Source organism: Cebus imitator, unplaced genomic scaffold, assembly GCF_001604975.1.
Source record: "Cebus imitator isolate Cc_AM_T3 unplaced genomic scaffold, Cebus_imitator-1.0 Scaffold213, whole genome shotgun sequence".
NCBI classification, from domain to species: Eukaryota; Metazoa; Chordata; class Mammalia; order Primates; family Cebidae; genus Cebus; species Cebus imitator.
The window spans coordinates 205,413-230,710 of record NW_016107528.1 but is presented as its reverse complement, the minus strand read 5'-3'; the positions used below and the strand labels follow the sequence as shown (position 1 = coordinate 230,710).

Sequence of the window (25,298 nt, the reverse complement as noted above, 5' to 3'; positions counted from 1 at the left end):
TTTTTGGTAGAGACAGGGTCTCACCATGTTGCCCAAGCTGGTCCCAAACTCCTGGGCTCAGGCGATCTACTTGCCTCAACCTCCGAAACTGCTGGGATTATAGGCATGAACAATGTTTCTGGCCTAGAAATGAAAATTTTCAACAAAAACCAGAAACAATACATATATAAAATCCAAAAAGTTAAATAAAAACCCTGTGATATTAATTGCAATGGAAATGTCAGTATAAATTCTATTTTTTATAAAAACAAAGATTTCCTAGTTCTTTGTACTGTAAAAACCTAAAAGCAGTGAAATCTAGTAGCACCATGTACCCTAAGCACAAAATAACATTTTTCACTTTAAGAAACTGGAGACTCCTTAGAGATATGACTAATTCCAAGTCTGGCACTGAAAGTATAGCGAGTCCAGAAAATCCAGAAAGTACCTAAGCTATCAAAGACTGATGATGTCTTGTGAAAACGACACAAGAGCCAACCTAAAGAGCGCTCACTGATCTAAGATTGGAAATCCAAGTTTCAAAAAACATAATGGAAACAACTCAAATGTCCAGTAACAGATGGAGGTATAAACAAATATGGTATATCCATAAAACGGAATACCATTCAGCAATAAAAACAAACTACTGATATACATCACGACTGAGTCTCAGAAGCACTATGTTGAGTAAAAGAAGCCATATAAAAGGAATAAATATATTTTCTAGAATTTTGTTTAAATGCGGTAAGTTCTACAGTGACAGAAAGATAAGTGATTATCTGGGGGCCAGGGTGGAGATAGGGATGTATTTAAAAGGGTCACAAAAAAACTCCTGAGGGCGATGGAAATGTTTATCTTGATTGTGGTGGTTTACTGCACTTCAATTATACTCCAATAAGAGGGAGGGAGGGAGGGAAGGAAGGAAGAAAAATAAGTGCAAAGGAGTAAAACATCAAATATATATAAATCCACTCACTCACCAAGAAACTAAACATAATCATACACCCATGTTAGTCACCACTGAAACTTTCTTAGGGCACAACTCATTTCTTTAAAAACTGATACAGGATCAAGCATTTATCCTGCCTTTTCTTTATGAACTGTATTTCAAGGTAAAGAAACAGCTGATGAGACAATGCCTTTTTTAATAGGTAGATTCCAGGTAATAAATGCAGAGAGAAATGATAAAAACAGAAAATCGCCACTGGCAAGTACTAGTGAAATAATGGTTCTAGGCAATTATCAGTAGGTGCCAAAGCCATCATGTAAAAGGTTGCTGAGGAATCAAGGTGACAATATTTTCACCAACTTGTCAATCTGAGAACAGCAGAATATTCTGACATTATGATGTAATGAAATAGGAAATACACTATGAAGTACTTTCATCCGAAACAACTGAACCTGAATCTAATCAAGCCGCTAGATCAGAGCAGTCCAGTATATATACATACATATACAAGCTCCAAGCTGCATATGTAATTTAAAATTTTCTAATAACCACATTTAAAAGGTAAAAAGAAACTGTAAATAAATTTTAATACCTTTCATTGAACCCAATATATGCAAAATATTATTTCAATTATAATCAAAATTAAAATCAAGGAGATATTTTACAATTTTCATATTAACTTTTCCAATTCTGGTGTGCATTTTACACTGACTGAAAATCTCAATTCTGACAAGTCATATTTTAAGTGCTCAACAGCTATGTAAGGATAGTGGCTATTATGTCACAAAATGCAGCTCTAGGAGTGAGGACAGTTTACAGAAAATACTTGAGGATACAAGAGCAAGTTAAATGACAGCTTAAAAAAGCAAATCAGGATGCAGGAAACTACACAGGACAGATGATCTGGTTCCTCCCCTCACTCATCCCTCTAAAATAGAAATCAATGGCAGAAGGAAAAAAGAGGGAGGCTGTTGCAGCATAAATACTTAAGGGATATGAATGACAACCGAAACATTGTAGGGGTTTGTCTGAATCCTGATTCAAACACCAATGATCAAAAAACACCCTTGAGACAACTGGGGACACCTCACTGCAGATTCAGTATTCGACGATACTACTGTCAGTTTTGTTGGATGACATGAATACTAAAATATTTAGGGAGATAAAAAGATGACTTGAATTTTATTTTTAAAAAATGTAGGAACAGATTGATCATGAATTGATACTGATCACTATAACTCAACTGAGTTATAGGTATATGAAGCTCTTCATACTGTTTTATATATAATATGCATAGTTTAACAATTGTCATAAAGTTTTTTTTTAAGTGCTCACTGGCTGGGCACAGTGGCTCACCCCTGCAATCCCAACATTTTGAGAGGCCATGGTAGGAGGATTGCTTGAGGCCAGGAGTTTGAAACCAGCTTGGGCAACATAGTGAGACACCCATTGCTACAAAAAATTTTAAGAATTAGCCAGACATGGTGGTGTGCACCTGTACTCCTAGCTATTCAGGAGGCTGAGGTGGGAGGAATGCCTGAGGCCAGGAGTTTGATATTACTGTAAGCTGCTAAGCACCAGTGCACTCCAGCTTGGGTGAGAAAACGAGACCCCCATCTCTACAAAATAAACAATTTTTTTAAAAAGCATCCACTTGGTCTAGAATACTAAATAAAGGGCAAGTCCCTCTAAAGTTCCATGATTTGCCCTCTTATGTTACACAGATCAGATGATAATCACACTATGCATAATGTTAATATGGCCATTGCAATTAGGCAAATAGGATTTTTTTTTTTTTTGAAACAGAGTCTTGTTCTGTCATCCAGTCTGGAGTGCAGTGGCACCATCTCAGCTCACTACAACATCTACCTCCATGGTTCAAGCGATCCTCCTGCCTCAGCCTCCTGAGTAGTTGGGATTACAGGTGCCTGCCACCAGGCCCGGCTAACTTTTGCATTTTTAGTAGAGACGGTTTCACCCCGTTGGCCAAGCTGATCTCAAACACCTGACCTCTGGGATCCACCCACTTTGGCCTCCCAAAGTGCTGGGATTAGAGGCATGAGCCACCGCTCCCGGCCAGGATTTTTGCTTAAAAATACCTAGAAAAATACTTTGCTAGAAGTGTTGGTAGTAAACAAAGCCCTTTACGCTACTACTCTTCCGTGTTTTCTTATTTCCCTTCTCTAATATTCATTTCCTAATTAAAATGTAAATTAGATTTTATTTCCTTTTCACAAGGTTGTCAAACAGCTTACCCCAACTACACAGCAAATCAAACTCATTTTACCCTAGCAATTTTGAGGTAAAGTATATACTACCATGGTAAATTACCTATGTATTATCTTCGGAATATCATAGTTGCCCATTCAAACACTCTAGCAACTACATTATTTCCTGTCTTGAAAAAAATAAAAATAACTGGTCCTCCTTTTTCCATTTTCTCTGAAAAGCTTCCCCAAACTCTCCCAATCCAACTCAATGAGAGTAGACTATTTTTCCACTTACTTATGTGACATTTCACACTCCAGATTTTTCTGTTATCTCTGTAATCTCTCATTTATGCTTATGCACCCTCTCCACAAGTTCTGTGTTAAGTGTCACTTACTTTCCCACAGGGATCTCCACCTAAGGAGTCCAATTCAAATACAGAGTTCCAGTCCTGGTCTCTCTCCAAAACCCGATTAAAACCACCCAGTGGACACATTCCTATGGATATACTATTATCACCTCACATTGTCTCAAGCCAAATTAATTTTATCAAAACCTCTAAATGTCCCTATTTTTTTCACCATGGCATGCAAATTAAACATCCCTTTTGACTTCCTTTCCCTTGTTCTCCTTAATTAATGAAGGCCTGTCCATTTTTTTCTTAACATGTTCCTTTTCATTCCTCTGCCACGGCCTGAGTTGAGGTTCTTTTCATCTTTACAACCAGACAACATAATTTCCTAATTTACTTCTTCTTATGAGTGTCTATCCTCTTTCCCTACATTATTATAGTACTCTGCCAACCACTGCCAAATGAATTTTCCTAAACTGTCATTCTACTTATCCAATAACCTTGTTCAACAGGGTTTTAAAAATGAAATCAAAACTCCTCTGCTTGATATTCAAGGCCCTTCATGATCTCAAATCAATGAATATGCCCAGGCATATCTCTTGCAGTCCCTAAGCGAACAGTTCCTCTTGCCCAATTTGAGCTCCTAAAAACTAACAAAAAAAAACTTGGCACTATTAACATACAATTTCCTCATCTCAGAATATCATCTTGTATGTAAACCTTCCTGAAAGTCACAAATAGGTATCTCCCTTTCTTGAACTTTTATAGCCCTTAACTGTATATACCATTCAAGACTATCACTTCCTCACCTATACTGTAACTCTTTAATATGTACCTGTTCTATCTCTTCCCCTACGCCGAAAACTCCTTGAGAACAACATCATGTCTAAACAGTCCTGTACACTTTCTGGTTGCTGTATGCATCAGTCTAAACATATGGGTAGGGTCCATAATTTTTCTTCTAATAAACTCACGAGAGATAGCATTTATTAGTGATAGCTAGCTAAGCACCGTTAGGCACTTTACACGAATATCTCATTTAATCCTCACAACACAACCAGTAGTAGGCACTATTATCTCCATTTTACGGAAGAGAAAATTACATCTTGGAGATTAATTACCCCTTCTCATGTTACTATCTGCCCTTTCCTCTCCAAATCAATTCAAATCATTTTTTTCTAAACTTTTCCACCCTTTACTCAACTAATCATTCGTTTTGTTTATTAGCAACTATGTGCCAGGTGTTGTGCTGGTGCTCTGGGTACAGAATCCAGAAGATAACCGCGAAGAAGTGGATGGAATCAGTAACGACGACGTAAGGGAGGGAAACAGACACTCACGCAGCCTGCAGACAACAGAAAACGCCAAGACCCGCACTTCACCGAACCAACATTATTTCAGCCTCTCCAACTTTTTTCTGGAACCCCTTCACTTCCCAACACCACTCAATGTACACTTCATTTTCTCGTGCTCTTCCCGAGAGCAGTGTTTTCTTCCCTAAGCACCGAGAAGGAAAAAAATAAAAGCAACAACTAGAACATCTTCCTTACCCTGCCTTGTCTGCAGACCCTGGAGGCCCCTTCCACTTCCCTTTCTCCTTTTCCTTGTCTTTTTTGGTTCCCTCCATAGTGGTCGAATCGCCCTCGAACACGCTGAACAGCTCATCTCCGAATGCGTCCGCCATCTTTCAGAGCAGTGAGAGTGAATCTCCGTCCTACCCACGATGCCCTGCGACCATACAGACGGTGACGTCCCGTGGAGGCTCAACAGTGGCCCGCAGGAGACAAAAGTAGTCAAGTCGCACGGCGGACGAAATATTCCACAGACGTTTTTTGTTTTTTGCTTTCTGCTTTCCTTTCCAACCTAAAGTGGGCAAGCGGCTTAGTGGCTAAAGACCGAGAGCGGCGTGCTGCAGGCCGCTGGCGACTCAAGGAGGCGGAGCCTGCTGAATTAGACCAATTGCGAGGCAGCGGTCGACCTGGTCCAAGAAGCCCGGATCGAAGCACAGGGTGGCTGTCCCGGAGCCGGGGAATGTAAAGAGCCCTCGTTGACTGTGCAGTGGTAGCGCCGGACCGTGGGCCGCGAAGAATCTTCTGCCACAGCTGCAACATGGGCGGCAAGAACAAGAAACATAAGGCTCCGGCGGCCGCGGCGGTCCGGGCCGCAGTGTCTGCTTCCAGAGCTAAATCTGCAGAGGCTGGAACTGCCGGGGAGGCCCAAAGCAAGAAGCCAGTGTCCAGGCCGGCCCCCGCCGTCGCTGCCAGCGCCAGGGAGCCCCGAGTCAAGCAAGGTACGAGGGGTCCCCCAGCCCCCGGCTGTCCGCCCTGAGACCTTGCTGCTTGTCCTGAAGAAGGGGCCTTAGAACCCGGGAGGAGCTTCGGGCCCAAAATTTCTATCTCCAACACTAGAACTGCTAGCTCCCCATGGGGTGGTTTTGGTTTAGATTAGTGTAAGCTCTTTGGGCCTCCAAAATTCTGACAGTAGCCCTGTTGCAGCCTGGCATTTCCCTTTTAACTCACATTTTCCTCTCTTCTATAAACAATTGCATTAGCTCTTGTTTCAGCAGGGATCCATCCTGAGCACCCTCTCAGCCTGCTAGGGCAATGCAAAGACGAATGCTGAGTGGAGTTCCTGACCTCCTGGTGCCAGCCAGCCCCATTTTTTGTCTGTTCTTCATATCATTTTCAGCAACAATCTAGTGTTTCCATGTGTTCTGGAAAAATCAGTACTTAATAAAAATTACAGTGGTTACACACTGGTTACATGGTGTAACCTATTGTAAAATTGTCGGCGCTGGGTTCTGTAGCCATGCGTTTTTGCTTACCATACAAATTGGTTTGACAAGTGAACTTGTAGATGGCCGATTCCTGCTGCAGATGAGCAGGCCACTGTTAACGGTTTAGTTCAAAAGATGAATAATTATATTCTGTTGTGTTCTGGTCTGGTGGTTTGCTTATACTTATTAAAATATTAAAGAAATATTTGCTGAGCATTCGTGTGTATATTCGCAAATATTTACTATGTATCTGACAAAACGTGAGGACTGTGATGAGGAAAGTAGAGAAATCACCTCATGGAGCTTGCCAGTCTAATGTCAGAGAGAGCATTAACTGATAGATAACCCAGACAGACATATACATTGCCTTATAATTGATAAGTGCCACAAACAAAAGCCTGAGAAGACAGTTTAACAGGGTAATCTAATTTTTACTGGGGATGAGCAGGTATCATCTCTGGAAAGGTAACAGTTAAGCTGAGATCAGGAAGATGAAAAGGAGTGAAGCATGGCAGAAATTAGTATTCCAGGCAGAGATAATGAACATCATGTATAAAAATCATTTGAGTCAGGAAAGAGCTTGGGGCTCTTGAGGAATTCATAGAACATAAAGCATTGCCAAAGGGGGAAAAGAGATGAGACTAAAAAAAAGTAAGCAATGGGCCGGGTGTAGTGGCTTACGCCTGTAATCCCAGCACTTTTGGGGAGTTGAGGCAGGCGAATCACGAGGTCAAGAGATCAAGACCATCCTGGCCAACATGGTGAAACCCTGTCTCTACTAAAAATACAAAACTTAGCTGGGCATGGTGGCGAGCGCCTGTAGTCCCAGCTACTTGGGAGACTGAGGCAGGATAATTGCTTGAACCTGGGAGGAGGTTGCAGTGAGCCAAGATCACACCACTGCACTTCGGCCTGGCGACAGAGCGACTCTGTCTCAAAAAAACAAACAAACAACAACAACAAAAAAAAACAAGTAGGCAGGTACCAGACCTTTACCTAGAAGGTGGAAACAGTTCTTTGCCCTACAATTTATTGTATTGTTTTAGCTACAGAGTTAGTATGCTTGTACTTATAAATACATAGAATTTCTCCTTGACAACTATGGCAGTTTTACTCTGTGGATCGGCCTCTTTTTCACTTTTCCTATGTCTTTTACTGACATTCCTCTGAATTATTTGAACTTTCTAGTGGTCATTTGTTGTATTATTTGGCTTTCCTTTCCTCCAGCCCCCAAAATGTGACTCTTTCTCAAGGTATCAATCCGTGACAGTATAGTTAGCTCCTACAGCCCTTCTAGGAGTGCTCATCTATTTCCGTTACTTCTGTCTTTGCCTTTGTAGATGGCTTATCTTCCAAGCTCAAGTCTGTAATTTCTACATTTAACCTGGATCCTTTGACCCTATTTTTTGCAAGCATCTCAAATTTAACAGAGCTAGTACTAAACTACTCTTCGTTCCCCAAACTAACTTTTCCTTCAACTTCCTTGTTTTTCGATATTTCCTTTTTCATTTGTGTGATTTACACCCTAGTCTAGGTACTCGTGAATTCCTGGAATACCAACAAAGTCTTTTAATGGACTACGTAGCTTTGCTCATTTTGCCTTTTCCAGTTGGTCTTGCATGTCAACATCAGACTGGTCTTCCAGAAATGCTGCTTTGGTGGTAGCACTTCCCATTTCTTCCATGGCATCCTCACTGACTTTGTAATAAAATCCAAATCATTTAGCTGGCTTCTAAAACTCTCTTTCTAGCCTTTTTACTAATTCCTCTATTTAACTATAACAAATCTGGTGTGTTTTCATTTCTCCAAATGGAGCTCTTGACTTTCTCCTTCCTCATATTTATTCTTGCCATTTTTTTCTTCATGGAGTGCAATCTATCCCTAACATCATCTACCAAAACCTTAAAATAGCCATTTCAGATATCAACTCCTTTTTGAATTTTTCCTGCTATTCACAACTTACGTATCATAGATGTTTAAACCATTCTTTTGATAGTTAGGTCTTGCCTTATGGTATGTAAAGAATTATACATTTTATATATCCTACACAGTTACAAGAGTTAGGAACTGTTTTATGGATGTGCATTAACATCTCCCCAGTTTTCTACTCCAGTGCTGTGCATATCGTCATGAAGAAAATGTCTTGGGTAAGTGGTAAGGAAAGTTCAAAGGAATTATTAAGACCAAGAAATCAAGAGAAAAAAACTAGAGATTATCTGCTAAATTTGTACATAACTTTTCAGTTTATTTTTAATATATAACATATAATAAACCTATTTTGGAGGAAAAAGTGGAAAAGTACTCCGTGTAGTTCTTAATGTAGATGTAATGGTTCTACTCTACTTCCATCCCTCCTTATCTTTACAATTTGAAGGATTGTACACAGCACAGCTGGTCAAAATTGTCCTCTATTATAGAGGTACAAAATCACTAAATGGCTTGCACAATTTGGGGTATTCTTACCACTCTTGTTTTTTTCATTTCATCTGTTTATCAAAAAATTTTTGAAGAGGCTGAATAGAGAGGAGGGAGGGAGAGTTTCAGTATTAAATAGGGTCGTCAGGGAAGGAAGGCATTATATAAGAAGGTGACATTTGAGCAAAGGAGGTGGTTAAAGTAGTTACACAGATGACTAGGTAAAGAGCCTTCTGGGCAGAGGGAACAGAAAGGCCTTGAAATGCAAGCCTGGAGTGTTCTAGGAATAGCAGGACCTTTGCCCATCTTTCTTTCCCTGCCCTCCCCTTTGCCTTTCTTTCCGTTCCTGTGCTTCTGCCTTAGAAGTGCCACTTCCTTAGCCTAATTATATGATGGTATGACTGAGACCAAAATAAGAGGTTCAGTAATTTTTCTCTTCCAACCAAGAGGCTTGTGATTCTGAAAAATCCTTGAACCTAGTCGAGACTTAAAATTTTAAGAGGGGAATAAGAATGGATGTCCTAAGTTTATAAAAGCCATCATAAATTTTTTTTTTAGGGTCACTAAAATACAAAAAGTGCTATGAGGAACAGAAAATAGTGACTTGGTAAAGATTAAATGGAGGACAGGGGAAGGGGTCTATTTTGGTTTGGAATAGGAATAGTTTCCCTTAGAAAACATTTAAACTGAGATGATCTGCAGAGTATTTGCAGCAGCGGGAACAACAAGCTTAAAGACCCTAAGGTGGAAACAAGCTTGACAGGTTCTAAGAAGATAGTTCTGTGTGGCTGGAGTGAAGAAAGGAAGTGTTAAAATGTGGCTGGAAGTCTGGGAAGGAACCAGAGCAACTGCAATGGGAAGTGGGGGCCAGTGTTGGTATTAAGTAGAGGAGAAACTTTAGCTGGTTTATATTTCAAAATGATTAGTCAAGTGGCTCTGGCAGTGTGTACTTCCTCACAGGCCTTAATTGCTCAGATTACATCAGTTCACCTTCATCTATTCTCTTGGCACTCTGCACTTCCCCTTCATAGCTTATTTGAGTAATTAGTGGCTTACTAATTATTTACTCTTCCAGAATATAAGCCCCATGAGGACAGGGACTAGATCTGTTTACTGCCAGAGTCCCTGTTTGGGTCCCTCACCTGATTAACCTTTCTGCAGATGTACACACTGTTGATCAGAAGGGAATCAGAGTGCTAACAACTCAAAGTGAATGTCTTAGTCATAGTGGGTCATTGGCATTGCTGTTTCCTTTAAAATACAGTATAAAAAAATTATGTAGTGAAAGAAAAGCATATTGGGCAACAAGAAACTGATACTGGTTGATATATATTTTGAGATGGAGTTTCACTCTTGTTCCCCAGACCAGAGTGCAAAGATGCGATCTTGGCTCACTGCAACCTCCAGCTCCCAGGTTCAAGTGATTCTCCTGCCTCAGCCTCCTGAGTAGCTGGAATTACAGGCATGTGCCACCACACCTGGTTAATTTTGTATTTTAGTAGAGACTGGGTTTCTCTGTGTTGGTCAGGCCGGTCTCAAACTCCCGACCTCAGGTAATCTGCCTGCCTCAGCCTCCCAAAGTGCTAGGATTACAGGTGTGAGCCACTGCACTTGGCGATTTTTTTTAATTAGCTGAGCTATTTTGAGGAAATCATTTAGTTTGTGCTTCAACTTTAATGTAACAAATATTTTTGAGAGCCAACTACATATGTTGCATTGTTCCATGACCTTTCATTTATAAATTTGGAATTCATAATACTTTGACTTGGAGATATTGCATACTAACATCCTTACTTCCAGTCAGATTTCCAGTAACTTCCACCATCTAAAACACAAAATCAAAAATCGTAAAAGTCTCTAAGCAATAGGGAAAGCAGCTGTCATAAATCTTATGTACTTTACTTGGAAAAAATGAATGTGGCCCAGTAAATGTTGAGCAGGATTCCTTAATTTCTCTGATCATTTTTCAGAAACTCAGCTCCTTATTTACCCTCTGGAAGTTTGCAGTATAAGCCAATTTCAAGGAAGTGATACAGTTGAAACACTTAAGTGAAATATTTGGAGGAGACAAATGAGAATTTACTTTAATCTTTTCAATTTGTAAATGGAAAAAAAAAAAAAAACAGCTTTTTTTTTTTTTTTTTTTTTTTGACTTATGGTCTCACTCTGTCGCCCAGTGGCTCACTATAACCTCTGCCTCCTGGGCCCAAGCAATCCTCCCATCTCAGCCTCCCAAGTAACTGGGATTACAGGCACAAGCCACCACACCTAGCTAATTTTTTTTTTTTAAACGGAATTTCGCTCTTGTTGCCCGGGCTGGAGTGCAATGGCGTGATTTTGGCTCACTGCAACCTCTGCCTCCCGGGTTCAAGTGAGTCTTCTGCCTCAGCAGGAGAATAGCGGGGATTACAGGCATGCACCACCACACCCGGCTAATTTTGTGTTTTTAGTAGAGACAGATTTCTCCATGTTGAACAGACTGGTCTTGAACTCCTGACCTCAGGTGATTAGCCCACCTCAGCCTCCCAAAGTGCTAGGATTACAGGCATGAGCCACCGTGCCCAGCAGCTAATTTTTTTGTATTTTTTGTAGAGATAGGGTTTCACCATGTTGCCCCAGTTGGGACCAACAGCATTTTGGAAGGAATTTACGGTCTTACTCTTGTCAGTAACACATTAACTTTGAATTGTTTCTCAGTGTAATCTTGGTAATGAACGGCTCATCTATCTGTAACTTTTTTTTTTTAATCTGTAACTTTTTAAAAGGGTTATAACAGGGCCTTTTGATGTATTTAGGGACCTCTAAAACTGCATGCTAAATTTGTGCACAAGCTTACTATAATTGATAAGACCCCCCGGAAATGGTTAAAGACTACTAAACATATACTCTCCTTTATGACCACTAACATGAATTTATGAGAGAGATTACTGGAATTAAGATAAAGTCTGAAACTAGAAGATAAGGAAACGAACAATATAATACCAGAGTTGTTATTATCTTTTTACATATGCCAGATAGCCTTGGGTACCTCCAAGATAACTATAGCACAGTAGTAATTCAGAGAACCGCAAATGTTCCTCTTTCAGATTGCCCAGATGTACAAGTTACAGTAGTTATTCTCAAAACTTCTGTTCTTTAAAAATATCTAATTATATTAACTACTATCTTAAAATGAGGAACATAATGTAACCCAGCAGAGACCAAAGTCTTTGACTTTAAAATCATAAGAACACTTAAATTTAGTGTTTCAGTATCTCAAAGTAGAAAAAAATATTTTTGGATTATTCCTTTTTTTTTTTTAAGATGGAGTTTCACTCTTGTTGCCCAGGCTGGAGTGCAATGGCACAATCTCAGCTCACTGCAACCTTCTGCCTCCCAGGTTTAAGCAGTTCTCCTGTCTCAGCCTCCTGAGTAGCTGTGCCACCGTGCCCGGCTAATTTTGTATTTTTAGTAGAGATGGCCTCCCAAAGTGCTGGGATTACAGGCATGACCCACTGCACCTGGCCTGGAATCATTCTTATACAGCAGCGGTTCTCAAAGCGTGCTCAAGAGGTCCTAAGGAACCCTGAGACTTGTTTGGCAAGAGCTCCATGAAGTGAAAACTATTTTCGTCATAATTCTGAGATGTTATTTGCCATTTTTGATGCTCATTTTCTCATGATTATACGGTAAGGTTGTCCAGCGGCTACATGATGCGTAATGTTATAGCAGATTGAATGCAGAAGCCAAATGTTACTAACTGAATCTTTGTGTCCTCCAAAAATTCATATGTTGAAACCCTTATCCCAGTGTGGCTATATTTGGAGGTAAGGACTCTAAGGAAGTACATAAAGTTAAATGAGAGCATAGGAATGGGGCCCTGATCTAACAGGATTAATGTCCTTATAAAATGAGATACCTGAGAGCACTCAGTTTCCCTGAGTAAGCACAGAAAAAAAAGCCATGTGAACACAGAGCAAATGGTAGCCACCTGCATGCCAAGAGAAGCCTCAGAATGAAACCTACCTTGCTGGTACCTTAATCTTAGACTTCCCAACCTCCAGAACTGTGGGAAATTTCTGATGGTGAAGCCATCCAGCACTCTGTAGTATTTTCTTGTGGCAACCTGAGCAGACTAAGATACTAGACATTAAAGAGACTTACAAAAAGGAAAATTTTTTTTATCTTGAAAAATATAGTTACATTTTATCAAAAGCATTATTTATATTAATGTAACAGGTTTATTTTTAATAATATTATTTTGTTGAGTTTTTTTGTTTGTTTGTTTTTTTCTGAGACGGAGTCTCCCTCTATCGCCCAGGCTGGGGTGCAGTGGCATGGTCTTGGCTTACTGCAACCTCAGCCTCCTGAGTTCAAGCAATTCTCCTGCTCCAGCTTCCCAAGTAGCTGGGATTACAGGCACGTATCATCATGCCCAGCTAATTTTTGTATTTTTAGTAGAGATGGGGTTTCACCATGTTGGCCAGGCTGGTCTCAAACTCCTGACCTCATTCTGATCTGCCTGCCTTGGCCTCCTAAAGTGCTGAGATTACAGGCATAAGCCACCGTGCCTGGCCTATTATTATTAGCAGTATTGACAGGGTCTCACTGTGTCGCCCAGGCTGGAGTGCAGTGATGCAGTCACAGCTCACTGCAGCCACTACTGCAGCCTTGAACTCCTGGGTTCAAGCAATTTTCCTGCTTCAGCCTCTTGAGTAGCTGGGACTTCAGACATGTGCAGCCTACCACAGCTGGATAACTTTTGTAGAGGCAAAGTCTTACTATGTTGCCTAGACTGGTCTCAAACTCCTAGGCTCAAGTGATCTCCCACCTCAGCCTCCCAAAGTGCTGGGATTACAGGCATGAGCCACTGCATCTGGCCAGATTTAGTATTTTTAGTGAATTAATGAATATTTTAAAATTTCCCTTTTAATTTATAATATGGTAAGTATCAACACACATAGCCCACATAAAGAAAAACTATTTGGATCCTCAGTAATTTTTAAGAGAGTAAGGGGTCATGAGACCAAAAGTTTGAAAATAATAAGTATTGCTTCCTGGTTATTCACTGTTAGAGGACTGAGACTATATAGTGTTTCTTTTCACTGAAACAGACTTAGCAACTATAGTGGGTTGAGTGAGTAGTGTCCCCCCAAATATTCATGTCCACTTGGAACCTCAGAATGTAATCTTATTTGGAAATAAGCTCTTTTGAAATCTATGGATCTTGAGACGAAATTATACTAGATTTAGGGTGATCCCTAAATCCAGTAACTAGTGTCAAGAGAAAGGAGAGGAGATTTGGACACAGAGACAGGGAAGAAGGCTGTGTGAAGGAGGAGGCAGAGACTGGTGTTATGCTGCCACCAGAAGCCGGAAGAGGGAAGGAAAGATTCCTACCTAGAGCCTTCAGAGAGAGCATGGTCCTGCTCACATCTTGATTTTGGGCTTCTTCCTTCCAGTATTGTGAGAGAATACATTTCTGTTGTATTCAGCCATCAAGTTTGTGGTGATTTGTTAGGGCAGCCCTAGGAAACTATAGCAACCCTGGATTGAGTCCAGGGAGAAAAGATGGTAGGAACTCCCACCCACCTTTTCACTTAGCATATGCCTTTAAGAAAGAGTGCTTTCTTTTTAAAATTGCCCATCTTCTCTGCCAACAGTCATATCTTCTGAGAAGTCTTGCCTCAGCTAAGTGCCAGGAGAAAAGCATCTGATTAAAAGATATGAAGATAAAGATAGGTTTAACCTAAAAGATACGTATGCATTTGCATTTTATGAGAAACTGGTTAACGTGGAGGAATGTTAACTGGTAAAATGTTGAAAATTTAGAGATGATATTGCTAGCTACTAGATTGAATTATTTGGTGAAGTATGGGGGAAAATAGCTGAAATCAAATATTTAATATTTAGCATTCTTTAGAGGAAAATTAAAATAATGTAATAGATATTAATCATTAAATTGCCTTGTCTATTTGTTTCTGTTATTTACAGGTCCAAAAATTTATAGTTTTAATTCTACAAATGATTCTGGTGGTCCTGCAAATCTGGATAAATCTATTTTGAAAGTAAGTAACCAAGGTTTTGAGTCATTTCAAGAAATGTTCCCCCCACCATTTATTTCCCCCCATATCCTTAAATGTAAGAAAATGATAGGGTATTTTAAATTTTTGTAAATAGTATTCTAAGAGCTAATCTCTACTAAAAAGAAGTAAATCATACACATATGTTGAGAGACTAAGAAATGAAGGAAGGTCTGGTTAAAATCTAAACTTCTAAGCATGGCATATATGTTTTTTCAGGTCTATTTTAGAATACCTTTTCATTCTCCTATTACTCTGATCTCTATTTAATATTTTAGTTCATGGGACATCTCGTTAATATCTTATTTGTTCTTCTAAATATGTGATTTTACAACTTCAAGCTTTTACTCATGTACTCTCTGCCTAGAGTGCCCTCATTTCCCCTTTTTGTTTGTCACTTCTGTGATGTCTATGAAGTCCTTTATAATTTACCAAGTTGATTTTCTTGGTGGTTCTACTATTACTTGATGTATCTTTTTTAAGAATTGCCATTCTGGGTTATAATTTGTCTCTTTATATATATTTTCTGGGTTAGACTATGAATTTCTGAATTATATGTTTGTGCTTAGTTTATAGTAGGCATTTAGTTAAGAAGTAATAAAGAGAAGAAGGTATTTTTTAAGTAGAAGCTTGTGTACTCTTAGGTTAAAAATAACAAAAGAACAGAAAATAAAATGGCTAGTAGAAAAATGTAGAAGTCAAAATCTAGAAGCCAAAAGAATTTGTGTACCTTTTTATTACTATATATTCAGTTTTCAATTTTACATGTTATACCCCTTTTATAGTGTAGCATTTTAGGTTGTGTGCTTGTGCTGTTTACGTTAAGGCAGATTCTATGCTCCATCTCCAAGAATTCTGATTTAGTATGTTTAGGATAGAGCTTAGGAATCTGTCTTTGTGACAATAACCCAAGGGTGGTCCAAGGACAATGTCTCGTGACATTGCCCTTGAGAGGCTTTGTAAAAGGATTTTTTCTTGCCATGTGTTATCTTGTTGCTTTTCTCATACTGTATTTTTTCTTGTAGAAATAATAGGAATGTGGTCAAATGAATGGTAGTCCAAAAAATTGTAATTACTATATCTGATTTTAGCTGAAATTTTGGGCTTGGTTGGCAGGAATATAGAAAACTGTATGATTGGCTTCTAATTTTTTAATAATTTAGCTTCTAAATGATATGACTTTTTGGCTTCAACAGGTGGTAATTAATAACAAACTAGAGCAAAGAATTATTGGAGTGATCAATGAGCATAAAAAGCAAAATAATGACAAGGGAATTATTTCTGGAAGACTTACTGCCAAAAAATTACAGGTATTTTGCAAACTTTTGTAAGTTCCTTAGTTTTAGTAAAGCATTTTTAGACAGCTCCTCGTGTGAGATAAATGTGGGTTTACAACTTCCATTGAGATTTTATGTAGATCATTCCATCTGTAAGAATAGAGAAGGAATTGTGCACGCATTAAATCAAGAAGGTACAAGTGTACATATTAAAAAGGTGACATGAAAATTAAGGCATATCTCCAGAATTGTATTATTGGGCACCTGCTATATTAGACTCTGTGCTGGGCACTTTGTTTACATATTCTCTGACACAGCAGTCCTATGAGATAGATGTATGTGGCCCCATTTTTTCAAGTGAAAGAATTGAGGCTTGCAAAGATGACATAAGTTATAGTCTAAGGTTACTAGTAAACAGGGTCTGGATTTGAACCCAGTTCTGCTTAAGCATAATGATTATTTATAAAATATGTTAAAATGCTTTATCTTTATGTATAAAGATGTTCACAGAAGCACTGCTTGTAATAAAATATATATATATCCTAAGTGGTCAGCCATAGAAAAATACAAAATTAAATTAGGATATGTCTACCCAGTGGAATATTATGTAACTATTCAAAGTGATGATGCAGAGTTTCTGATACCTTGGGAAGGTGCTTTTGTTATTATGTTATATGAAATCTGTTTTTACAAAAATGACTGAAAAGAAAGTGAGAATATGAATAATTTGTCACGGTTCTCTTTTTTAAAGATCTCTGGTTTCCAAATTCTCACTTCAGTAAACACATTTCATTTTTAACTGGGGAAAAAAAAGATTGTTTTGAAATTATAATTTGTGTCAAAGTTTATGGTTTAAAATGAATGAGATAATAAAATTAGTAATACAGGAAGGCTACTTTGACAAATGTGACTTTTGTTACATTTCCTTGTCATAGGATTTATACATGGCTTTACAAGCATTTTCATTTAAGACTAAGGACATTGAAGATGCCATGACCAATACACTCTTATATGGAGGTGACCTTCATTCTGCCTTGGATTGGCTCTGTTTAAACCTTTCAGATGGTAAACAATATCATTAAATTATTTCAGTTTCTAAAACCTTTTGAAGTCATTTTGGGATTTGTATCAAACTTTTGGCTTATGCTTAAATTTTTTCACTGTTATAATTATTTACTTTTAAAGTGTTCTTACCTTCTGTTCTTTTCAGGATATCTCCTTAGAGATTGTGGCCTATGCAAGAAAATATGTTTTGTGTTTTGTGTTCAGTTGTTGATTGTCATTTTCATATGTCCTTAATACAATGTTTACCTATCAGTAAGCTATGTCTCCTGACTTTTGGTTTAGAAATTAGGGCTGTCCTTGGATATATAGTATTTTATTAAGCAGAGGGTAATGATTGTAATCTTTGGCAAGAATCTGGAGTGCAAATGACTTGTGGTGACTAAGGATACTGTCACATGGTATGACAGCCAAAGAGTGGGAAGGATTAAGATCTTTTTATGACAATTTAGGAACATAACATTGAGGGTGAAATAATGGCCAATTAGAAAAGGGCTAGCTATCATCTGATGAGTATGTCCACTTCTAGTTTGACAAATAAAACCAGGCTCATCTTAGGATTTCTATTCTTAGGAGATGAGGGAGTAGAAGAAAATTAAGTGCTCTAAGTCTAGGCAAAGTTTACAAAGTGTATGCTTAACCAATATTTGTGTGTTTTATGTAGCATATGCCTGTTTATTTTCAACATAGTTTATTTTATTTTAAGATGCACTTCCTGAAGGATTCAGTCAGGAATTTGAAGAGCAACAACCTAAAAGCAGGCCGAAATTTCAGTCTTCTCAAATACAAGCCACTATTTCACCTCCATTGCAACCTAAAACCAAAAAACATGAAGAAGACCCCAAGATTAAGGTAATTTAAGAATTAAGCATTTAAAGTGCTATAAAATCAGAATGGAGCACATGTAACAGTTCAAAGAGTATAAATATTAGTTTTCTATAACATTTTTACTTCTTACAAATAACTTATTGGTTTGCCAGACCTTTCTATCACTGTCTTAGTTATTATTATATAACAAACCACCCCAAAATGTAGTGGCTTAAACCAACTATTATTTCTTATGATTCTGCAGTCTGTGCTGGGCTTAGCTAGATGGTTCTTCTATTCCAGGAAGTATCTGCCAGGGCTGGAACATCCAAAGTGGCTTCTTCACTCCCATGACTAACGCGTCAGCTGGAGGCTAGCCAGGCATCCCTCTGTCTACGTGTTTTTTCCACATGATTAGCCTGGGTTTCCTCACATATAGTGGCCTGAGGCCTGACTAATGTCTCAGCTGGAGGCTAGCCAGGCATCCCTCTGTCTATGTGTTTTTTTCACATGACTAGCTTGGGTTTCCTCACATATAGTGGTCTTAGGTGGCTTAGGTGTTCTTATAGCATCTGGCTTCCAAGAGTATTTTAAGATGATAACCCAAAATGTACAAATTCTTATCAAACTCCTGCTTTATCATTCTTGCTAATGTTCCATGAGTGAAGCAAGTCACATGACCAAGCCCAGAGTCTCTGTGAAAGAAAATTACAGTCAAGTGTGAATAATGGGACTGTAATTCATTAGGGCGTTACACTTAAATACTCTGCATATTATAAAACATCTATGGAAAAAATCTTCCTCATAAAACCATTTTTTTAAGGAATAACACTAGTTTTTAACATTTCTCCTTTCATTCTTTTTTACCCCTTTATGTAAACATATTTGGATTCTGCAGTTGTAAACTTATTAATGTTGAAGTCAATTTATTTGTCCTTCACTGAGCAATAAAGAATAACGGCTTATATGTCTACTGTTTTTGAGTGTGAGGAAATTGTAAAAGCAGTGACAAGATAGTTTTGATACCTTTTTCTCACTTTGGTTTTTCAGATATTTGTTTTCTCTTTATAGCCGAAAAAGGAAGAAAAAAATGTGGAAGTAAATATGAAAGAGTGGATTTTACGGTATGCCGAACAACAAAATGAAGAAGAAAAGAATGAGAATTCTAAAAGTCTAGAAGAGGAGGAAAAATTTGACCCTGTGAGTAGAAATTTGTATTAGGCTTCTAACTGGATGTTCCTAAGCAAGATATATTTACTTTTCTGAGCCTTAGTGTGCTCATTTATAAGTTGGAAATGTACTTCTAATGGGTTGATATGAGGATTAAATAACACTTAGGTAAAAACTTAGCAGAAAGTTAACTGCTCAACAGATGTTAATTACATTTCTCATGTTTAAGGAGATAATCAGATATTTTAAAATGATTTTTATGAGTAAGGAGTATGCTAAATCCTTTAGGTAATGAAAAAGATAAGGCACATTCCTTTACAGAAGTTCACAGTCTAGAGAGAAAAACAGACACATATTATAAGATAGAAATATAAGGCAGAAAATATACTATTAAGTCAAAAGAGCATGGTATGGGAAATATTGCAATACATACATCTGACAAAGGACTTCTGTACATAATTATATAAAGAAGCTTTAAAAGCAGACACCTCACAAAAGTAGATTAGAGAAATGAAAATGAAAACATAAATGAGATACCGCTATATATCCATCAGAATGTCTAAAACTAAAAAGCTCAGTGATACTAAATGTTGGGGAGAATGTGGAGCAACTAGAGTCCTCATATTGCTAATGGGAGTGTAAAGCTAATGGAAGTGTAAAATGATATAACCACTTAGGAAAACGGGCCCTTTCTCATAAAGTTAAACATATACTTGTCATGTGACCCAACAATCTTATTTCTAGGTATTAAGAAAAATTAAAACATCTGTAAACAAAGACTTGTACATAAATGTTCATAGCACCTTTATTTATATTAGGCAAACAGCCCACACATCTGTCAACAGGCAAATGGCAAATAGTGGTAGAAGTTGTAGAACAGCATGTGTAATCTGATGAATTCATTTGTGTAAAAGAAAAAATATATATACTGTAGCTACATATTTGCATTTTACATATGCAAAGAAAACATCTGGAAAGAGACACTAGAAGCTGTTCCTGGTGATTAGGACCAAGATGGTAGGATGGGATGGAGAATTCTTTTTTATATTCTTCTGTATATCCAAGCTTTTTTAAACCATGTTTCTATATTAAACTAATATAAGTAAAACATTTAGAGCAGTAAAAGTCTACTTTGAGATTCAGAGAAAGAAGCAGCCTCTTCTAATTATAGTGTTAGGTCAAGACTTCAAAGAGCAGTAAAAGTCTACTTTGAGATTCAGAGAAAGAAGCAGCCTCTTCTAATTATAGTATTAGGTCAAGACTTCAAAGAGATAGGGCCTACGGATGCACAGAGTTCACACAGGCAAAGATGGGACCTAAAGGATGCACAGAGTTTAGACAAGCAAAGAAAGATGGGAAGATGGTCCAGATTTGTGAAACAGAGTGAACAAGGGTACAGATGTGGAATTGTACAAGGAGCCTTTCAGTATTAAAAAAATGGATGAGCATATATAGAGATAAAATGTATAGATGAGTACTGGTAGATAGGAAACTGGAAAATTTTGATGTCCAGAAAGTGATTTTGACACTTTTCCTTTGACAGTAAGGAGCCACTACAGATTTAGGGAAGAGCCACCACAGATTTAGAGGCAGGTGACTGACAAGAAGGATTTGACATTTTAGGTCAAGCTTAGTAGTATTCGAGGTAGTTTGGAATATTGAATGATGTTCAAAGTGATTTGGAAAGGGTAGGGAGGCCATTATGGTAGCTGTTGCACTTGCTCAGGTGTGATATAATAAAGGCTCAAATCAGTAGTTGGAAAGGGAGACAGACATTTGTAAAGCAAGAATCAATAGAAGTTGGTGCTTTACTGAATATAAAGGCTAAGGAACATTTCTTCAGAGAAGATATACAAATCACCAGTAAGTCTATGAAGAAATGCTCAACATTACTAATCGTTAGGGAAATACAAATCAAAACCACAGTAAGATACCATTTCACATCCATTAGGATGTCAACTATCAAAAAAACAAAAACTGGAAATAATAAATGTTGACAAGGACATAGAGGAATTAGAACCCTATGTACTGTTAGTGGGAATGTAAAATGGTGCAGTCATTGTGGAAAATAGTTTGGTAGTTCCTCAAAAAATTAAAAATCAAATTGCCATATGATCCAGCAATTCCACATCTGGGTATATACTCAAAAGAATTGAAAGCAGAGTCTTGGAGGAGATATATGTATACTATGTTCATAACAGCATTATTCACAATAGCTGAGACATGGAAGCAATCCAGTATCTACCAATAAGATGAATGGATAGGTAAAATGTGGCATGCACATAGAATAGTATTCAGCCTTAAAAAAGAAAGAAGTTCTGATACATGCTACAACACAGATAGACCATTATGCTAAGTGAAATATGCCAATCACAAAAAGACAGATACCATATGATTTCACATATATGAGGTCCCTAAGTCAAATTCACAGAGACAAAGTAGAATGGAAGTTGTCAGGGGCTGGTGGGGGAGGGGAGAATGGGGAGCTACCATTTAATGGGAATAGAGTTTCATGTTTGCCAGATGAAAAGGGTTCTGGAAATGGATGGTGGTGATAGTTGTATAACGTTATGAATGTATTTAATACCACTAAACTGTACACTTAAAAATGGTTAAGATGGCAAATTTTATGGGGGGAAAAATGTGCCAAAGATGGCAAGAGGTGCATAAGTGGAGGGATAGTGTTATCATTGCCAAGTACAGGAAAGATGGAAAGGATAAGTATGATTTGGGAGAATTTGAGGTGGTAGCTAACCCTCCTGTCTGTTACACTGTAATGATATTTGTTTCTACAAAAAGTGGAACCAGAATTCAGCTAGATATGTTTGCTTAATTATCTCTTTTTCCTTAACAGTTGTGTTTCATTCTTCAATCCATGGTTTTATGTTTCTAATCTCCTGTCACTTATTAACCTGAGAGGGAGAAAAACAGTAATTTGAGTTTAACTTTAAATAGTTCCTAGTTTTTGCTCAGGAGTCGCATCATGTCCTTGAGGGTTATGACATCCATTTTCCTCAGAAGGCATTTTTTTCCTGTCTTCCTTAAGATAGAGATTATGTGAAGTTAACATTCAGATGAGTATTATTATTACTGTATGAATAATCCTTTAATATGCATACTTATGAAACAGTTTATATAGAAATGAACTCATACTTTTTATTCTGCAGTTTGCTTTAATATACTAACAGGTCAAAGAAGTTTCTCCATGTGGATCACCCTGTTTCTTTTGCTAACCTCATTTTATTTTCTCTCTCTTTTTTTTTTTCTTTTCAGTAATGGCTATAAGCAAACCTCATTTTATTTTCTAATGACTAAATAGTTTTCTCTGTAGAGATGTGCCATATATGATTTCCAGTTTTTCTTTTGTAGTTGTTGCTTCACCAGACATCTATGTACCTGGAAATCTATGCATTTGTTTTATTTCTCTATGAAAAATTCCTAAAAGTAGATTTGCTAGATCAAAGGATAAGGCAAAAATATCACAGATTTTGATACAATATATTGACCATAGATAAACTAATCTTGCTCTTCTTTTTTTTCCCCCCTCCTCATTATTTTATTTGGAACAGAACGAAAGGTACTTACATCTTGCAGCAAAACTGCTGGATGCAAAGGAGCAAGCAGCTACCTTTAAACTAGAAAAAAACAAGCAAGGCCAAAAAGAGGCTCAAGAAAAAATAAGGAAATTTCAAAGAGGTAAACATTTTCAAATACTTAGATGTATAAATGTAATTGCCTTCTATTTGTTGGCCGTCCTGGGATGGATGATGCTTCCTTTTAATATGCCTATCCTTTCAAACATTATACATGGATTAGCAAACTTTTAAAATAATAAGCTAAGTAGTAAATACTGTGGACTTCATGGGCCATACAGCCTCTGTTATAACTATTCAAATTTGCTGTTACAGCATAAAAGCAGCCATAAACCACACGAAAATGAATGGCTATGTTCCAATCAGACTTTATTTATGGATACTATAAATTTCAAATAATTGTATCATGTCACCAAATATTCTTATATCCGCTTGAAAATGTAAACACCATTCTAGCTTGCAAACCATACAAAACAGGCAGTGTTGGCCTACAAGACATAGTTTGCCAACCTATGATTTATACCATAAAATACCATTGTCATTCAAGGAAGGTGAATACAGTTCCATTAGTATCTACTTCTAATGAAGATGTTTGTTTTTCCAGGCATATTACACTTATTAAATAATTTATTTTAGAAGTTTTTGTATATGTTGTGAAAGTTAATAAATTGCCTCTGACTCCTAGCACAGATTCCTAATAGGAAATTATTAAATAATTAGCTCCAATGAAAAAGAAGAAATGCACTTTTTTGAACCGTTTTGCAAAATAAGGCATGGAAATCATGAAACTCCTGGTGTATAAAGACCAAAAAAGTAAATAAATAAAAGATAAATAAATTTTTTTAAAACCATAAAACTAAACATTATCTTTTTCTTGGTAGAAATGGAAACTTTAGAAGACCATCCAGTATTTAACCCAGCCATAAAGATTTCACATCAACAAAATGAAAGAAAAAAGCCTCCTGTAGCCACAGAAGGAGAAAGTGCGTTGAACTTTAATTTATTTGAAAAATCTGCAGCTGCTACTGAAGAAGAGAAAGGTAAAATGAAGGGAAGATGGTCAGGGTATAATTTATAAATAATAAAATGTCAAGGAATATATAATGGTAAAATTCGTTACTTTGCATTCTGGCAAAGTACATAAAATGACAGTAAAGTTACACTTTATAAGCTGTCTCGAAAAAGTATTAACGATTATGATAACATATATGTTCAGCATTTAGTTATTACAAATAAATATCTTGCCTCAGTCTCATCTCTCTCTGATTCATCTCCAGACTGCTGCCAGAGTTATATTTCTGTAACACAGATCTCTAAATGTTAGTTTCCTGCCAGAAACCATTAATGGCTATGAGCCTACTGACATCAGTAACAAGTCCAAATCGTTTAGCATGGCATTCTGAGTCCTTTGCATTCTGCCACAATCTACCTTTCTACCTTATTCCCTTGGCTTATTACTTCAGCCACATTACTCTAAAACACTGGCTGTTTTATAGTTTCATTACTTTGCTCATTTTGCTACCCCCTGTGTGGCCAACCTGTTCCCAATCAAGACTTAACACAAACAGCACCTCTTCTCTAAGCCCTCCCTAATTCCCTCTATACCACCAGACAAGTAATCATGTACTTCTTTGTGCTCCCAAGTTAATTATTTAAAAAAAAAAAATTTGAGTTAATTATTGATATAGCAAGTACAGTATTTATCAGATTGCATCATAGTTTTTAAAAGACTATAGTATTTATCAGATAACATTTATACTATTAATTATAATACTATAATTTGCATTATAGTTTTTAGAAGACCAGACTGGATGGTCTTCTAAAAACTATAGAAGTTTTTTAGTTAATCATTTTTTAAAAGTAATAGTATATAGTAAATAGTATAGTATTTATTATATTCTAAAGTATAATAGTATACTATTTACTAATAGTAAATAGTATAATAGTATATAGTATTTATCAGATTGCATTATAGTTTTTAGAAGACCATCAAGCATAGTATTTATCACACATTTATACTGTTTATCATAATACTATAATTTGCATTATAGGTTTGTTTTGTTTGAGACAGAGTTTTACTCTTGTTGCCCGGGCTAGAGTGCAATGGCATAATCTCAGCTCCCTGCAACCTCCACCTCCCCGCAACCTCCACCTCCCCAGGTTCAAATGATCCTCCTGCCTCAGACTCCCGAGTAGCTGGCATTACAGGCGTGCACCACCATGCCCAGCTAATTTTTGTATTTTTAGTAGAGACGGAGTTTTACCATGTTGACCAGGCTGGTCTTGAAGTCCTGGCCTCAGGTAATCTGCCCACCTTGGCCTCCCAACCCACTGGGATTACAGGCATGAGCCACTGCACCTGGCCTTCTTTTTCCTTTTTTTTTGGGAGGGAGTCTCGCTGTTGTTGCCCAGGCTGGAGTGCAGTAGCATGATCTTGGCTCATTGCAACCTCCGCCTCCTGGGTTCAAGCAATTCTCCTACCTCAGGCTCTCCAGTAGCTGGGATTACAAATGCATGCCACCACAACCAACTAATTTTTGTATTTTTAGTAGAGACAGGGTTTTGCCATATCGGCCAGGCTGGTCTCGAACTCCTGACTTCAGGTGATCTGCCTGGCTCAGCCTCTCAAAGTGCTAGAATTACAGGTG

General features: G+C 37.6%; 2 protein-coding genes across 3 annotated transcripts in view; one reads left to right on the top strand and one right to left on the bottom strand.

Annotated features, from left to right (window-relative positions):
- MTREX (Mtr4 exosome RNA helicase) overlaps positions 1–5,415 on the bottom strand; it is a 114,332-nt gene extending 108,917 nt beyond the window's left edge. The window contains exon 1 of the mRNA XM_017548667.2: positions 5,039–5,415. Coding sequence (XP_017404156.1) covers positions 5,039–5,172 — 134 coding nt within the window. The 5' untranslated portion in view covers positions 5,173–5,415. The remainder of the gene's footprint in view (positions 1–5,038) is intronic.
- Positions 5,416–5,443: 28 nt separating this feature from the next.
- The window catches only part of DHX29 (DExH-box helicase 29), a 49,944-nt gene continuing 30,089 nt past the window's right edge, over positions 5,444–25,298 (top strand). Inside the window, exons 1-8 of one of the 2 annotated variants that reach the window (XR_001830965.2) lie at positions 5,444–5,778; positions 14,653–14,726; positions 15,938–16,051; positions 16,954–17,083; positions 17,787–17,932; positions 18,959–19,087; positions 22,627–22,753; positions 23,532–23,690. Coding sequence is in view for 1 of the 2 variants with exons in the window: in XM_017548665.2 (XP_017404154.1) it covers positions 5,598–5,778; positions 14,653–14,726; positions 15,938–16,051; positions 16,954–17,083; positions 17,787–17,932; positions 18,959–19,087; positions 22,627–22,753; positions 23,532–23,690 (1,060 nt within the window). In the remaining variant the exon portion in view is untranslated. The remainder of the gene's footprint in view (positions 5,779–14,652; positions 14,727–15,937; positions 16,052–16,953; positions 17,084–17,786; positions 17,933–18,958; positions 19,088–22,626; positions 22,754–23,531; positions 23,691–25,298) is intronic. The other variant, XM_017548665.2, reaches the window with a different exon arrangement.